The sequence below is a fragment of the Ipomoea nil genome, unplaced genomic scaffold, assembly GCF_001879475.1.
Source record: "Ipomoea nil cultivar Tokyo-kokei standard unplaced genomic scaffold, Asagao_1.1 scaffold1361, whole genome shotgun sequence".
Taxonomy (NCBI): domain Eukaryota; kingdom Viridiplantae; phylum Streptophyta; class Magnoliopsida; order Solanales; family Convolvulaceae; genus Ipomoea; species Ipomoea nil.
Window position 1 is genome coordinate 101208 of NW_017617789.1, and position 17243 is coordinate 118450.

A 17243-nucleotide genomic window follows, 5' to 3' on the forward strand; every position below is an offset into this window, starting at 1 on the left:
CTCTGCTTTCTCAAGGCTATTGCATTCTCCTTCTCCACCATCGGTTTCTCCCTTCTATGCTTCTCCACCAAGTTGGTTACTAGGACTGGCTTATAATCAATGGCTTTTGAAGAAAGGAAAAAATATAAACCCTATTTGGTATCATAGTTAGCTTATCAGTTAATTTTGATTTATTTGAAATGGTGTTATTACACTATGCAACTCTCTCAAGTTTCCTCTCTTTTTATGTTACATTCAAGTATAAAATTAAGGGAGTTAAACTGTGAACCAAAAATAAGAAAATGGAAGAAGAGAAATAGACAGAAGAAGATGATGACACTAATTCAACTTGACAGAGGAAACATATACACCACAATTATTTGGCAATAACTGTATATTTCATTGTGTTATAGAGAGCAGAAAAGTACAAAGCATTAAAGATAACAGAATTGTTTGCCATCTACTTGATACTGCCCAGAAGTAAAGCTATAACTTTTAAAGTAAGAACACTACAAAATCAATCAAGAACAGCAAGCTTCTTATACTCTTCCCCAGAAATGGCAATCTCCATGACTTCCTCAGGGTTCACGATGCCACCATTTTCCAAGAAGATGGTCAGCAGATTCTTGGAGAACCCACTGACCAAAGCCACACCATTCTGGTTGGCCACAACAGGAGTGGACCCTGAAGATCTGAGGTTCCAGAACACAACTTCTGGAACATTTGTGAACCCCTTCTCCCTGAATTTCCTCTCTATGACTTCATAATCAGTCTCCCAAGAATCTTCTGATGCCTCGTCAAACTCCATGTCACTAAACACAAACACCCTCCTAATCATTTGTTCCTCCCTCAGATTCCCCTCCACTGCAATCTCCAAGATCCTATCGAACGCTTTCTGGAAATTTGTGTTCATACCGCAATTCATTTCTTGGACAAATCTAGTCTTTTCCAGCAGGGTTTCACCCTCGACTTTATGAAGCTGAGGATCTTCACTGAAAGTGATCAGCCTTCCCTTCCATGGTTCTTCGCTTAATTCAGAAACTAAGATTCCTAATGCCACACAGACTTCCATAGGTATTCCATACATACTCCCAGACACATCACATATAGCAATGCAATTACTCAACTTACCCTTCTTGCCAAGATCTTCCACCATTCTTTTCCACTGCAGCTCGGCAACCTCTGCAACTTCTGCCTCCTCCGGGGCTGCACGTTCCAATGATTTTATGATCTCATGAGGAAGCAATGCCCCGGCTGCAATCTTTGCCTCCCCAGTCTTCACCTTCTTAAGATACTCACCAAACCTCTCCTTATCATGCTTCGAAAACTTCTTCGTGTAGTTCTTCATTGCAACCGAGGCTACCCGCTTGTAAGGCAGCAAGTTCCATTGCTTGGCACTCATATACACCTCGGGCAACTCCAATGCCTTGTGCAAAGGCACAAGAACTTGCTTTCTCAGTCTGTCTCTCACCTTATAAACATAAACTGCCTCCTTTAAGCCCTCATATTCCATGTACTTATCCTTAGGAAACAGTTTTCTTGCAATGCTTTCACAAATTAAAGTGCTCTTATCATATGATGAATCAATAGTGGGGGACCATTTTGCAGCCAAGCTGATGTCCCCAAGCTTCCCTGAATTCAATTTTTCAACATCAGCCTCTAGCATTTCTACAAAAAGATCGGAAATTTTGTCATGTAGTAACCTATATTTTTCATCAGTATTGTATGTTTGTAAAGCCTTTACTGCCTTGTTTAGCTCTCTCTGCTTTCTTAAAGCCCTTGCTTTCTCCTTCTCAGCCTTTGCTTTCTCCTTCTCAGCCATCAATTCCTCTGGAGTTTTCTTGATTTTCTCCTTCTTAGCCATCAATTCCTCCGATTTCTTCTTGACTTTCTCCTTCTCATACATCAATTCCTCCGGATTCTGCTTGATTTCATCCTTCTCAGACAACAATTCATCCGAATCCTTTTTGATTTTATCCTTCTCAGACAACAATTCATCCGAATCCTTTTTGATTTCATCCTTCTCAGACAACAATTCCTCCGAATCCTTGTTGATTTTCTCCTCATTTTCCTCATCATCATCTTCATCGTTTTCCGGGTAATTGAATCGACGAAGCATCTTCTGGCGGGACTTCTCCATTCTCTGCTCCTTCTCAAATTTCCTCACATAGGGTCCTTCTAAAATCCTATACAGAATTTCAAGAAAATCTTTAAAATACCCAAACTCAACAAGGGCCTTGAGATTACCAGAGAGGGTTTTGGGGTGGTTGTAGTGGAGCCAAAGCGCCGCCAAATAGAACCCTTCCTTGTCGGACTTGCCGGTCCCCCTCACTCCCCTCAGGTTACAGATCAGCTTCAGAGTGGTCAAGGGATTGTGGGCCCACGCCACATCCAGCCGCCCGATCAAATCCTGCGGCGGCGTGTCCGGAACCACGTGGAAGAAGAAGTCCAAGCAGGGGTTGCCGGAGGAGAGGAATGTGGCAGAGCAATTCTCGGTGAAACCCATCAAAGGGCGGCTCGGGTCGAGCTTAATCCCCTGGCTTTTGGTAGATAAATCGGTGACATGGGTATCGATGATGGGCGGAGTGTTAGTTTCGCCGCCGTGATCGGAGACGGAGGGAAGGTGGGCGCGATCGATCTCAGGTGGACCGAGGAGTTGAATTGGAGCCATTAGGATTAGGATGAGAGTGAGAAAAGAAGAATTGTGGGTGGCGAATTTATAGTATTGAGTTGCGTAGGCTCCAAGAAAAAAGATAACGACTCAATTACACAAAATACACAATTTTTTTAGTACTATCGAGGATCCACTCTAATCTATCTATAAATAAAATAAACATATAATTTACCATTATAACTTCTATTATCTGTTATCATTATTATTACAATGCACATGTTTATATAATATCTTTTCTTAATATTTTTCAATGCTAATAATATAGGTAGACATTATATATTAGCTACAGTAATATAATAAAGAGAAAATTACACTTTTGATCTTGACTATTAAGGTCTTGTTAATTTCAATACTCAACTTTAAAAGCTAACAATTTAGTCCAGTAACTATGCAATTTTTAACACATTTGGTCCACCCGGCCAAATATCGTCAGAAAAAAATAAACTTTTTAAATTATTTATTTATGGGAGCAAAATGGTCATTAAGTCATTTCTTCTCCTTCGAAATCTCCGGCACCTACAAAAATGGCGATTATGAGCGAAGAAACACACCTTCCGCTCTGAACTGAAGGGTAGCACAATCGCCTTCGAAATAAGCCATTTCTTCTTCTTCCAGCTCTGTTTTCTCTCCGGTACATGCAAATCGAGGCCGCCATTAGAGCCATGCTGACCAAATCGAGGCTTTCCCTATCTTTTACTATTCCCATGGTGTTTAACATTGATGTAAAGGAAGCTAAAATATGCTCACTGGTCACTGGAATGCATCCAAGAAGAAAATGGAAGGTGATGGATTGTCTTACCGGATGTGTACTTAAAGTACAGATCTAGTCTTCTTTTCATTTCTCAATGGACTATACAAAAGAACGAAATTATTAAAATTGTAGTCTAATATGCAGGTTATGATATCTAAATTCTAAAAAATCAACAGAGTCAGAGTCGGGCTTGGCTTCCAACGAGGTAGTCGGCCGGCGAAGGCGGAGGCGGCCAGGCGGGCTTAACAAACTCCCAGAATTTGGACTCGATTTTTCTAAATCACATAACAGTAATGGCGTCAAACATAACAGCAATGGCGTCCATTTGGTTCCTCGAAATAAGATTATACAGCCTGTCTTGTACGTTAGAATTCAAACTTGTTTGGACACAAACTTGCTGTCGGTTATGAACCGCTCTCATTTTCGGTTTGAACTGACAAAACTCGTAGGACTGGATACGTGCCGCTTCGTGTTGCCGGTTCAAAGCAGAGTTCCGCGTCTGGCTCCTTCGATGTTGTGATAATCGGTGCTGGAATCATTAGTTTGTCCATCGCTTTAGAAAAATCCAGTCCAAATTCTGGGAGTTTGTTGACGAAGCAGTCATGGAAGAAGAGGCGGAGGGTGGCGGCGGCGATGGTGGGGGAAACGAAGAGAACAAATCCAGGTGTCTAGCTGCAATTCCGGCCAACATGTCAAGGAAGGAGAAGAAGAAAATGACCATTTTGCCCATGAGTAAATAATTTAATCAGATTTACATTTTTCTGGCGACATTTGGCCGGTGATTTGGCTTGGAGGACCAAATGTATTAAAAATTATATAGTTACAGGACTAAATTATTAGTTTTTAAAGTTAAGTACTGAAATTAACACGCCCACTATAGTCACAGGACCAAAAGCATAATTTTCTCTATAATAAATAAATTTGATTTCATTTAGATTTAAAGCATTGGAAAATGATCGCTGCAACACTATGGGATGACATGGGTTCGAATCTAAGCATTTATTTATTTGTTTATTACTTCGTATTATATTTTCGTTTTCAAAAAAAAAAATTATTAAGAATTAATTAATTATTTTTTAAAATATAACTACCAAATTTATGAAAATGTTTTACATTATTATTGTTGTTGTTGTTATGGTGGTTGGTATACTTATTATTATTACTACAGTACTACACAATAATAATATAAATATTTAAAATCTAAATATGAAAGAGAAAATTGTAATTTCTTACCGTAACTTATAGAGCAATTATAAATGTCACATAAGTGGCCTAGTATAAATGTTGGCCCTGAACTGTCTGAACATGGGTATGCATTGCCCATCCTCATTCAAAAAATTAAGAATTCAGGACAACATTTATAATGAGAATGGTAAAATATATATATTTCTTTAGTAAATGCAGGTCATGCGTGTGTTGCTTCCATGGTGGATCAGGGTCACCTTCCATGGTGGATCCTGGTCCAAAACTTACATCATTTTATATCAAATGTCAATTAATACATCATATTTAATAGCATTATCATAGACTATGTTCATAATATTTGTTCTATATGTTCATAAATCAAACCTTAGTGTCCATAAACACAAAACTAAATATACATTATATGCATTTTCATTCATCTAAAGTTGGTTCATAATATTCATTCTATATGTTCATAAATTTAAAAAAAAAAAAAAAAAAAAAAAAAAAAAAAAAAAGCTTAATGTTAATAGCCAGTATACTATGAACAGACCATGTTTAGTAATATTCATTGTGTGCTATACTCATAATATTTGTTCTATATGTATATAAACATAAACATTAATATTCATAAACACTTAACTAAATATACATCATATGTATTTACATTCACTCTATAGTAGATTAGTAGGTTCATAATTCTCATAAAAACAAAGTTTATGTATATAAATATTACTATAGACCAATGTTGCAAAAATCGCGCCTGGGCGCGGCGAGGAAGGCCAAAATCGGCCTCCTCCGCGGCCGGGCACCTAGCCGGCCGAACCGCCAATTTTTTTTTTTTTTATAGAGTTTAGGTTAAAAACTTTGCAAATGCATAACTTTTGACTCGGTTGTTCGTTTTCGACAATTTTTTTTCAAACGCGGTTTACCCCACCAATTTCTCAAAAAAATGTTTCTTTTGCTCTTAATTTTAGTTTTGAGTTAATTCCAGCAAAGGTCCTCCGACTATTGTGATTTTCCACATTTTGTCATCGTCTTTTAATTTGGACGAATTAAACCCTTGACTATCAGAATCGTTCCACCATTAGTCCTTCCGTTAGTTAGACGTTTAAATAAGGGGTAAAAGAGTCATTTCATATGTTGGGTGTCTTTTGGCAGGGCAAAGTCAGATTTTGTAGCCATGGTGTGGTTAATGTTCTCTTTGCCCAATTAGGTCCTAAATTATGAGTCCAAACGCCGGGAAAAAAACCACTGGGTTCAAACGCTAGCGCACCCATTTCTTCTTCTAAGGCGAGAGATAATGCCCCCAGTTTGGATAAGAGAGCCATCGACATAGGCATGCAAAATGGAGAGACAAGCGGCTTTAAAGGAGAGAATTCATCGGAGAAACCCAATACAATTAGGCCGAGAACTCAGAGCAGACAAGCGGCTCCTTTCATAGGAGAAAACCCAATGACCCCCCACCCCCATCCATGAACCAACTGATAATATGATGGAGGAAGAAGTCTTTGCTGACCTTGATGAGGATTCTAGCTTTGGCCAAGAGTGTGGCTCCTTTCCTAGTTAATCTGGGTTCTGGGTTGCTGGTTTCTTATCTTTCTTTTGGTTTCTTTGCTTGTGTTTGGTCCATTTTCTTTGTTTCCTTTTTTCGTGCATAATTTGGATCTCTCATGGTGCTGCCTCTAGAGAGGGGCTCCTCTAATCTTGGTTTTGCTCCCAGGGCTCGGCTGTAACACCCCACTTTTCTTAAACTTATTTACATATCTAAAACAAAAAACAAGATAAACTAAGCAGCGGATAAACAAACTTAAATAACAAACTAGTGGGAATGTCACTGTCACAACCACTTCTCCACGGTGATTGCACAGGCTAAGGGTAGAACTAAGTCATTAAGTCAAACTAACATTGAAATACTTAATTAAAGTCACTTGGGGGAAAAAACACACCGGTGCCTATCACCAAACATAAATAACATAAGTCTATAATCCATCATCATGACATCATAAAAATAAACAGAGTTTAGACTATTAGATCTACTAAACTAGTCCAACTCGAACAACTCTTAAACGCTGGGCCCACCTGAAAGGGGTTTTGCAAAACAACAAGTAGACAAGTAGAAAACACCCGTTAGCATGAAGCTAAGTATAACCACACTCCACCCTGTAAAGTACTACAGTATATACTTTGGAAAAACATTTGCCCACATACTCAAATTAAGCAATCTCAAACACTTAGGCAAACTTTAAGATAAACTACAAGCTTTCTATATGCTCGCAACCTATGATATCAAATAGACATACTTCAACAATATCAACCTAACAACATGCTCATACTATCACATACTTAACATAGCAAATCTCAATTCTGTATAACATTTCAATAACCATCCTATCTCATGCTAACACATAAACTTATCAAGCAACTTCGTGCTATCAATCAATAAGAAATTATTCTCATGCTTTCAAGTTCTCATCATGCAAACTAGAAATATCATACATCAATATGCAACTAAGGCAATCATACTCAATCTACAATCTTGGGTAATCATTCTCAATATGCAATCTAGTGCAAACATTCTCATTATGCAATCTCATGCAATACTATACTCAAATGCAATCTTGTGCAAACTGTAGACACTTAAATTTTGATAAATATTGATTATTTATCAATATTAGTATATTTGAATATATTTGAAATATTTTGGATAATATTGATATTATCTAATTTGTTAATTAGATAATATCAAAAGAGTTTGAGCTTATCAAAACTCTCTATCCTACAGCTATAAATAGGAGCTCTCATTTCTATGTAATCACACACATCCTAGGAAAAGTGATGTAAACATCTAGAAAAATATTATTCAGGATCACAATAAAAATGTGATACTGAAAGTAGAAGTCTCTCCTCCATAATGATCATGCCTATGCCTATTGATCCAAACCTCCATTGAAGATCAAGCCATTTGAACCCGGAGGCCCTTCAAGAAGAACAAGCTATATATACAAGTCCTTCTTTGAAGATCAAGCCACTTGAAACCCGGAGGCCCTTCAATGGTGGAGTGTTCAAGGCTCCAATTGAAGAATCAGAGGATATCCAGAGACATATACCCACACCGCATTGATACTTGATATGTAAATCAGAACTTTGAATATTAATATATATTATTCAATTTTCTTTGTTTACACAAACATTCTCATTATGCAATCTCGTGCAATACTATACTCAAATGCAATCTCGTGTAAACATTAAAAATAAATAAATAATAAATAAATAATCGACGTCGTAGGCGCTAGGCGCCCCCTCGGCGCCTACGGGGCGCCTAACGTGTTTTGCAACCTTGCTATAGGCGCATCATGTTTAATAACATTCATCTCGTACTATGTTTATAATATTTAGAAAAAAATTCACTTTTTGTCCCTTGACTATTATACATGAATCACATTTGGTCCTTGACTATTAAAATTTTATTGGTGCATGACTATGTAATTTGTATCGCATTTGATCTTGTCGTCCAATTTCCAAGCTAACTATTGCCAAAAGTGTTGCATTTGCTTCTTCCAGAATGACCACTTCTAGAATGAGAATATTGCATGCATTTACTTATTCCAGAAAGAGCACTTCCGACAATAGTTGGCTGAAAAATTGGATAGCAGGACCAAATGTGATACAAATTATTTAGTCATGCACCTAATTAGAAAATTTTAATAGTCAATGACCAAATGTGATTCATGTATAATAGTCAGTGGACTAAAAGTGAAATTTATTCTATATGTCTATAAACATAAGTTGTAATGTCCAAAAATCCTAAACTAAATTCTTCATATGTATTTCTATTCTTTTTTTTTTTTTTGAAAGTATATGTATTTCTATTCATTTTATAGTAGGTTCATAATGTTATTTATATATGTTACTAAACAAAGCTTAATGTATATAAATATTACACTAATGTAATGACTCTATGTACCTATAGATTTATTTAAAAATAAAAAATAAAATATATCAATATGGATGTCATTCAAAATATATTAATTAAAGTTTTTTAATGATATATTTTTTACACATTAGTTTTATTTTTAGAAAAATAAAAAGAGGAAAATAAACTCAAGTTGAAATTAACATAAAATTACCATATGAAAGAAAAATGTAATTAATTTTAATTTTAAATGACATTTTTGTCCAAATGATTGATATTACAGAAATACCCTGAGTCCTTTTTTTTTTTTTTTTTTGGGAACCTTTCTAGGCACTTCTATTATTATATGCATATAGATATAGATTCTACCAACTATACTATTATTGCTTGACAGGGAGCTTATTTAGGAGCTTATAGTTTATTTTAAACTACTAATAAGATATAAGTTCTGTTTGGTATTGTTATTAAAATAAGCTAGTAGCTTAAAATAAAAGCTTAATTAGTGGCAAAATTTTATATGGAAATTAACTAATATATAATGATGAATTGTTACCACAAATTAAAGTCAATTTATTATCTATTTTTCCCTAAAGTATATTTGTCTTCAATTTTGTCAAATAATTACCAAATGAGGAGATTGTAAATGTACAAATGATACACATTTTACTCCATTTATATCGGCTAAATTATTTGTCAAAACTTAAGTTATTTTTATTAGTCTGTATTTGGTTATGGGGTTCTAGAATTGAGCCTAGATCTACTCCAGAGCAATATGTACCTCGGTTAGGACATAATCCACACAAAGTGATTGAAGTATTATTGCCAATGTTGCAAAAGATGCTAAACGCTCGATTGATTTTTTTCTTTTTCTTTTTTTTTTTAAAATTTTCTCTTTTTTAGACGTGTGTGACTGCCACCTAGCGTGACTAATGAGTCCCCACTTACCAAAAAACCACTACTTCTCCAAAAGCCACTGCTTTCCCACTTCTCAAAAACCCATTACTTTTCCCACTTCCCTAGGAGCATCCACTATAGTGGTTATTTTGGAGTTATGAATTCTCTCAAGCAAAGTTAATATTTGATGTGGAGAAGAATTATTGAAAAAATAATTAGCCTACAAGTGTTTGAAATAATGTCAGAAAAAAGAAAAGAAAAAAAAAAACAAGAACAAAAGTTGTGCGCGTTTGCGCACAACCAAGTGCCACACGGGCGCATGCACTGAACGCGCCTGACGCGTTTTCTCTTCTTTTTTTTTTTCTTTTTTTTCTCTCCCCTCCCACATTCTCTTTCCCAATCACTCTTACATTCTCTCCACATTCTTCCCCAAGTGATAATGTTGCTCTAAAAATTCTTCCCCATCTTTGAAGTAATGAAGTCTCATCATCTTTTTTTTTTTTAATCTTTGAAAACGAAGTCTCATCATCTCTCTAGTCTCTAATTCTCATCTACTAGAAACTTTAATTTCTAGAGAACGCACAGCAACCACTACGCCCTTGAGCCGGCAATCGATGGAGGAGACCCGTCTCCCCCCTGAGCCGGCGACTGATAGAGGCAACAGTGGGGGAGACCCATCTACCCCTGAGCCTGCAATCCTAAGCCGGCAATTGGCGGAGGCAACCGATCTACTACCGTCTTCCCCCTGAGCCGGTGACTGATAGAGGCAACAGTGGGGGAGACCCATCTACCCCCTGAGCCTGCAATCCTAAGCCGGCAATTGGCGGAGGCAACCGATCTACTACCACTTGCCAGTGCGAAAAAAAACCCATCGACCCTGAGCCGGTGACTGGCGGAGGTGGAGGCGGGGGCAACCGACGATCGCGTGGGGTGGCGAAGGTGCTTCAACGGACTGAAGATTGGCATGGGGAGACTGCAAAACAAATGTTGCGACGTGTTGGCCGGCTAGGCGGCTGCCTAGCCGGCTGCGGAGGAGACTAATTCTGGCCTTATTGGCACGTAGCGTCTAGGCATCGATTAATAGGCATTTAGGTGCGATTTTTGCAACACTGATTATTACTGCATCGATTAATAGGCATTTAGGTGCGATTTTTGCAACACTGATTATTACTATAGTCCTCTTCGTTATATATTGTGTTTGGTTATGAAGTATTACCACCCATGTAATCTTTATTGATCATTTAGTGAATTGATCATGAGTTGCCCGGCAAAGAAATTTTTGCTCCGACCCCCCTGCGTAAGAATTTTTACAACGAACGCATAAACAATAGTTGGTTTTTACTGTATTTCCTTTTGTTTGTTTATTTATGTTTACTGTATCTGATACAGGGATTGTCTTGCATTCAATATCCAGGATTCTTTTTCAATCTACACGACTACACCACAATTATTTGGCAATAACTCTATTTTATAGTTATACAGAGCAGCAAAGTTCAAAGCATTAGAGATAACAGAATTGTTTTCCATCGACTTGATACTGCCCAGAAGTAAAAAACTCCTCTTAACTCTAAAAGCAAGAACACTACAAAATCAATCAAGAACAGCAAGCTTCTTATACTCTTCCCCAGAAATGGCAATCTCCATGACTTCCTCAGGGTTCACAATGCCACCATTTTCCAAGAAGATGGTCAGCAGATTCTTGGAGAACCCACTCACCAAAGCCACACCATTCTGGTTGGCCACAACAGGAGTGGACCTTGAAGATCTGAGGTTCCAGAACACAATTTCTGGAACATTTGTGAAGCCCTTCTCCCTGAATTTCCTCTGTATCACTTCATAATCAGTCTCCCAAGGATCTTCTGATGCCTGGTCAAACTCCATGTCACTAAAAACAAACACCCTCTTAATCATTTGTTCCTTGCTCAGATTCCCCTCCACTGCCATCTCCAAGATCCTATCAAACGATTTCTGGAAATTTGTGTTCCCACCCCAGTCCATTTCTTTGACAAATTCAGTCTTTTCCAACAGGGTTTCACCCTCGACTTTTTGAAGCTGAGGATCTGCACTGAAAGTGATCAGCCTTCCCTTCCATGGTTCTTCGCTTAATTCAGAAACTAAGATTCCTAATGCCACACAGACTTCCATAGGTATTCCTGACATACTCCCAGACACATCACATATAGCAATGCAATTACTCAACTTCCCCTTCTTGCCAAGATCTTCCACCATTCTTTTCCACTGTAGCTCGGCAACCTCTGCAACTTCTGCCTCCTCCGGGGCTGCACGTTCCAATGATTTTATGATCTCATGAGGAAGCAATGCCCCGGCTGCAATCTTTGCCTCCCCGGTCTTCACCTTCTTAAGATACTCACCAAACCTCTCCTTATCATGCTTCGAAAACTTCTTCGTGTAGTTCTTCATTGCAACCGAGGCTACCCGCTTGTAAGGCAGCACGTTCCATTGGTTGGCACTCATATACACCTCGGGCAACTCCAATGCCTTGTGCAAAGGCACAAGAACTTGTTTTCTCAGTCTGTCCCTCACCTTATAAACATAATTGGCCTCCTTTAAGCCCTCATATTCCATGTACTTATCCCTAGGGAATAATTTTCTTGCAATGCTCTCACAAATTAAGGTGGACTTATCATATGATGAATCAATAGTGGGGCACCATTTTGCAGCCAAGCTGATGTCCCCGAGCTTCCCTGAATTCAATTTCTCAATATCAGCTTCTAACATTTCTGCAAAAAGATCGGAAGTTTTGTCATGTAGTAACCTATATTTTTCATCAGTATTGTATGTTTCTAAAGCCTTTACTGCCTTGTTTAGCTCTCTCTGCTTTCTTAGAGCCCTTGCCTTCTCCTTCTCAGCCTTTGCTTTCTCCTTCTCAGCCATCAATTCCTCTGGAGTTTTCTTGATTTTCTCCTTCTTAGCCATCGTTTCCTCCGAATTCTTCTTGATTTCATCCTTCTCAGACATCAATTCCTCCGAATCCTTCATGATTTCATCCTTCTCAGACATCAATTCAGCCGAATTCTCCTTTATTTTCTCCTCCTCCTCATTTTCCTCATCATCATTCTCATCATCTTCATCGTATTCCGGGTAATTGAATCGACGAAGCATCTTCTGGCGGGACTTCTCCATTCTCTGCTCCTTCTCAAATTTCCTCACATAGGGTCCTTCTAAAATCCTATACAGAATTTCAAGAAAATCTTTAAAATACCCAAACTCAGCAAGGGCCTTGAGATTACCAGAGAGGGTTTTGGGGTGGTTGTAGTGGAGCCAAAGCGCCGCCAAATAGAACCCTTCCTTGTCGGACTTGCCGGTCCCCCTCACTCCCCTCAGGTTACAGATCAGCTTCAGAGTGGTCAAGGGATTGTGGGCCCACGCCACATCCAGCCGCCCGATCAAATCCTGCGGCGGCGTGTCCGGAACCACGTGGAAGAAGAAGTCCAAGCAGGGGTTGCCGGAGGAGAGGAATGTGGCAGAGCAATTCTCGGTGAAACCCATCAAAGGGCGGCTAGGGTCGAGCTTAATCCCCTGGGTTTTGGTTGCCAAATCGGCGACATGGGTATCGATGGGTGGAGTGTTGGTTTCGCCGCCGTGATCGGCGACGGAGGGAAGCTGGGCACGGTCGATCTCAGGTGGACCGAGGAGTTGAATTGGAGCCATTATAGTGCGGAATTGTGCGATTAGGATGAGAGTGAGAAAACAAGAATTGTGGGTGGCGAATATAAAGTACGAAGTTGCGTAGCCTCCAAGAAAAAAAAAAAAAGATAACGGCGTACGCATATATTCCGTAATTTAGATGTTGAAAGTGATAACGACTCTAGAGTCTAGAAAGAGTAGAAACCCTAATTTTATGCAACTATTTTTATGCCAATTACACAAAATACACAAATTTTTAAAAATATTATTAACTTTATTACAATATTGCCACAGAAATATCAATTGAGCACCAAGTAATTTTATTTTTGGTCCTTCAGCTATTTATATATATCAAATTTGGTTTTTAACTATTAATATTTACAAATTAGGTGCATGACTTTTGTAATTTGTATCGCATTTGATTCTATCGTCCAATTTTCGCCTAATTGTTTTCATAATTTCAACGAGAAAATTATTTTTTTTTTGACAAAAGTTAGCCAAAAATACTCTTTTAATTAGAATATATTATTTTTTTGTTAAAATTCCAACAATAGTTGACAGGAAACTTGGCCATAAAATTAGACGGGATGACCAAATGTGATACATTTGTATAGTCATGCACCTAATTTGAAAATATTTATAGTTAAGGATCAAATATGATACAAATTATATAGTCATGCACCTAATTTGAAATTATTAATAGTGAATGACCAAATTTGATGCATGTATAATAGTCAAGGGACTAAAAATGAATTTTTTTTTATTGAGCACGCTTGGCACACATTTAAAACTGATAAAAAAAATATATAATACACAAATTTAAAACTTTACCACATAATAAATATGTACATCATTTTAGTAAAAATTATGATATTTTTATTGGATAACAAATATTATATTTTTACTAATCAATATTATCTAGATCTTCTTTTTTTTTTAATATCTAAATCTAATCTATCTATATATAACTTCATTATTACAATGCCCATGTATCCACAATATATTTTCTTAATATTTTTCAATGGTAATAATATATGTAGACAGTATATATTAGAGTCATGATATAATAAATAAATTCGCATGGGCAGCTCAACTGGTCATAGAGGGGAAAGTTTGGAAGAATGAACAGGGATTGAGTCTCACCTGAGCAAAGGTCTAGCCTATGGGGTTCTCAAAATGCTCTATCTGTCGGGTCGGGGTGTGGGGGGCCCTTAGGGTTGGAGGAATGATATAATAAATAAAATGAGTTAATATCCAAAATCGTCCTCTACTATAGTGGGTTTTCTCAATTTCGTCCTAAACGACTTTGGTGACCTAATATCGTCCCAGACTTTTGTGTTTCGCTCAATTTAGTCCCAGACTTTTGTGTTTTTGCTCAATTTAGTCCCTCATTTGTTATTATATCCATTTGGTGTTAAATAAATAGACAATTCAGTAATTTTAATATTGGCATCTCTTTACTCATAGACATGTGAACTGCGAAATCCCTTTTTTTTTTTTACGAATTACTCCTAAAACTGAGAATATAAAATTTTATTTGCAGGTCCGGGAGTAATTCTGGGTGTAATTCGTACAAGAAAGAGGAATTTCGCACTTCACAAGTTGAAAGTAAAAAGAGATCAATATTGACATTATTGAATTGTCCCTTTATTTAACACCAATTTGACGGAATAACAAATGGAGGACTAAATTGAGCAAAACACAAAAGTTTGGGACGATATTAGGTCACCAAAGTCGTTTAGGACGAAATTGAGAAAAACCACTATAGTCGAGGACGATTTTGGGTATTAACTCTAAATAAAATTGATTTCATTTAGATTTAAATTAGTAAAGATTAATTAATTATTTTTTAAAATATACCTATCAAATTTATTATTATTATTATTATTATTATTATTATTATTATTATTATTATTATTATTATTATTATTATTATTATTATTATTATTATTATTACACAATAATATAAATATCTAAAATCTAAATAAGAAAGGAAAAAATGTAATTTCTTACCGCCACTTATAGACCAATTATAAATGTCACACAAGTGGTATAAATTGTGTCCATAAAGTGTTTGAACATGTGTATATATTGCCTCACCCTCATAAAAAAATTAAGAATTCGGGCAACATTTATAATGAGGATGGACAATATATACACACGTTCAAACAATTCAATAACAATATTTATACACATAGAATTGAAATGTGACATTTATAATTAGCATATAAGTAAGGACATAAATTACAATTATTTTCAAAAAAAAAAAAAATTATAAGATTGAATCAATGTTATTACCCATGATTTATGTCATTTATTTTTATGTTTATTGAATTGTACATTACACTACAAATATTTTATGAGAAAATATTTGATGCACCGTCGTTGTCATTAAATTGTAAAGTGAACTTTGATTGAACCTTTTTATGCAAATTATAATAATCTTAATATAGTATGATTATTTTATTTTATTAAAGATAATTATTATAATCAATGGCACCATTGCCGGCAAGAATTGGCACATGAGATTCTCGCGCACCACCGGAGATGCAATGGGGATGAACATGGTCTCCAAGGACGTCTAGAATGTATGGACTACTACTCTGACAAAAAACTCGCCGTCATAAACTGGATCGAAGGTCGAGAAAAATAAATCTAATACTATTATTTAGTTTTAATTGATGTGGTGGATTGTTGCCATGTGCACCGAGAACAAAATTTTGTTGCGGATTGACTTGCTAATTGTGGCTTCTCGTTTACTGGTGTGGTTTCTCTGCTGCGTTTTTCCCTCATGAACTGGAAATGATTCTTCAAAAGGATCTGATCTGTTCGGAGTGCCTTGTGCCAGAGGAGAATAAAGCCTTGTTTGTTCTCTGTGTTTCCTCCATGGAGTTCTAATCCCTTCCTGTAAGAACATGCTATACTTCGTTTTAATTTAATAGCTCTTGTTTGTTCTCTGTGCTTTCTCCATCGGGTTCTAATCCCTTCTTGTTCTCTCGACGCCCCCTTGGAGACCATGTTCATTCCCATTTCATCTCCGGTGATGTGCCGATTCTTGCCGGCAATGGCGCAATTGATTATAATAATTATCTTTAATAAAATAAAATAATCATACTATATTAAAATTATTATAATTTGTATAAAAGGGTTCAGTTGAAGTTGATTTTACAATTTAATGAAGTGGCGTATTTTGGTTCACTGCCGTTGTATAGTACCTATACAACGACGGTGCATCAAATATTTTCTCATATTTTATTATAACTTTTGTCAAACTAACTATCTTACATTATTAAACTTCTATTGGTATATATTAAATGTTACCATAATTATATTTAATAATTTACCATATCTAAAACTATAAATATATTTAATCTGAAACTGGATCGAGTCTCACCAGCGGCAGTATGGGAGCAACCTCTCAAAGTGAAGGAGGCTCCTTGTGTTCAGTGAGCAAATGTCTGGCCTCTCTGATTCATGTTCAATTGAGTCACCATAATTTACATCCTTCCAAATACTCTGCCGGGCTAGAGTGTGGGAGCCCCTAGAATTAGGGTTCAACATTTTGGAAGAATAAATATATTTAATCTTTTACCATCTTTAAAATTCTTGCCTATACTGTTAATAATACTTAATATATAGTATTAATTCTACAACAATGAATATTTTTGAAAACTTATATAACGTCGATTAGGGGTGTGATTACGAATTTACGATGAGAGTGTGAAAAGTAGAATTGTGGGTGGCGAATTTATAGTACGGAATTGCGTAGGCTCCAAGAAAAAAGATAACGTCGTACGTATATATTCCGTAATATAGATGTAAGTGACAACGACAGTTTAGAGAGTAGAGACTAGAGACCCTAATTTTATGCAACTACTTTTATGCCAATTACGTAAAGGCCTTGTTTTGTAAAATAGTTAATCTATAGGTTAATTTTGACTTATTTAATTATTATTAATTTTTTGATTTGATTTAAAAATTAATATAAATATTTGGTTAATTAATTTTTTGTACTCTAAAATGTTAAAATTTAAAAAGTTACTCAAAGTAAATTTTTCAATTAACATTTTGAGAAAAGAAATTATACTCAAATAACTATAGCTAATAGCTAATTTATCAAACACATTTCTACAATTAGCTAATGTTATCAACTAGTTATACCCAGGGACGGAAGTACATTTAATCTGCAAGGGGCATGG

The 17243-nt window shown here is 36.4% G+C and overlaps 1 protein-coding gene across 3 annotated transcripts; it reads right to left on the bottom strand.

The window, feature by feature from the left end:
- Positions 1-353: 353 nt before the first annotated feature.
- LOC109185905 lies at positions 354-13123 on the bottom strand. Of its 3 annotated transcripts, none has more exons than XM_019335883.1 (2): positions 12475-13123; positions 354-2068 (listed from the first exon to the last, which is right to left on the bottom strand). In XM_019335883.1, the coding sequence occupies exons 1-2, from the start codon at positions 13066-13068 to the stop codon at positions 497-499; spliced, it is 2166 nt and encodes a 721-aa protein (XP_019191428.1). In that variant the 5' UTR covers positions 13069-13123; the 3' UTR covers positions 354-496. The 3 variants fall into 3 exon arrangements, with proteins under 3 accessions (XP_019191428.1, XP_019191427.1, XP_019191429.1); XM_019335882.1 differs by having other exon boundaries at positions 354-2061; positions 12444-13123; XM_019335884.1 differs by lacking the exon at positions 354-2068 and adding an exon at positions 10835-12401 and having other exon boundaries at positions 12441-13117.
- Positions 13124-17243: the final 4120 nt, after the last annotated feature.

What these genes read in the sequence shown, in the direction of transcription:
- LOC109185905 (XM_019335882.1), bottom strand. Translation starts at nt 13,068, where the DNA reads ATGGCTCCAATTCAACTCCTCGGTCCACCTGAGATCGACCGTGCCCAG. An exon ending in GGAAAATGAGGAGGAGGAGA is followed by an intron (nt 2,062 to 12,443) that starts AAATAAAGGAGA and finishes AAAACGATGAAG; the next exon opens with ATGATGATGAGGAAAATGAG.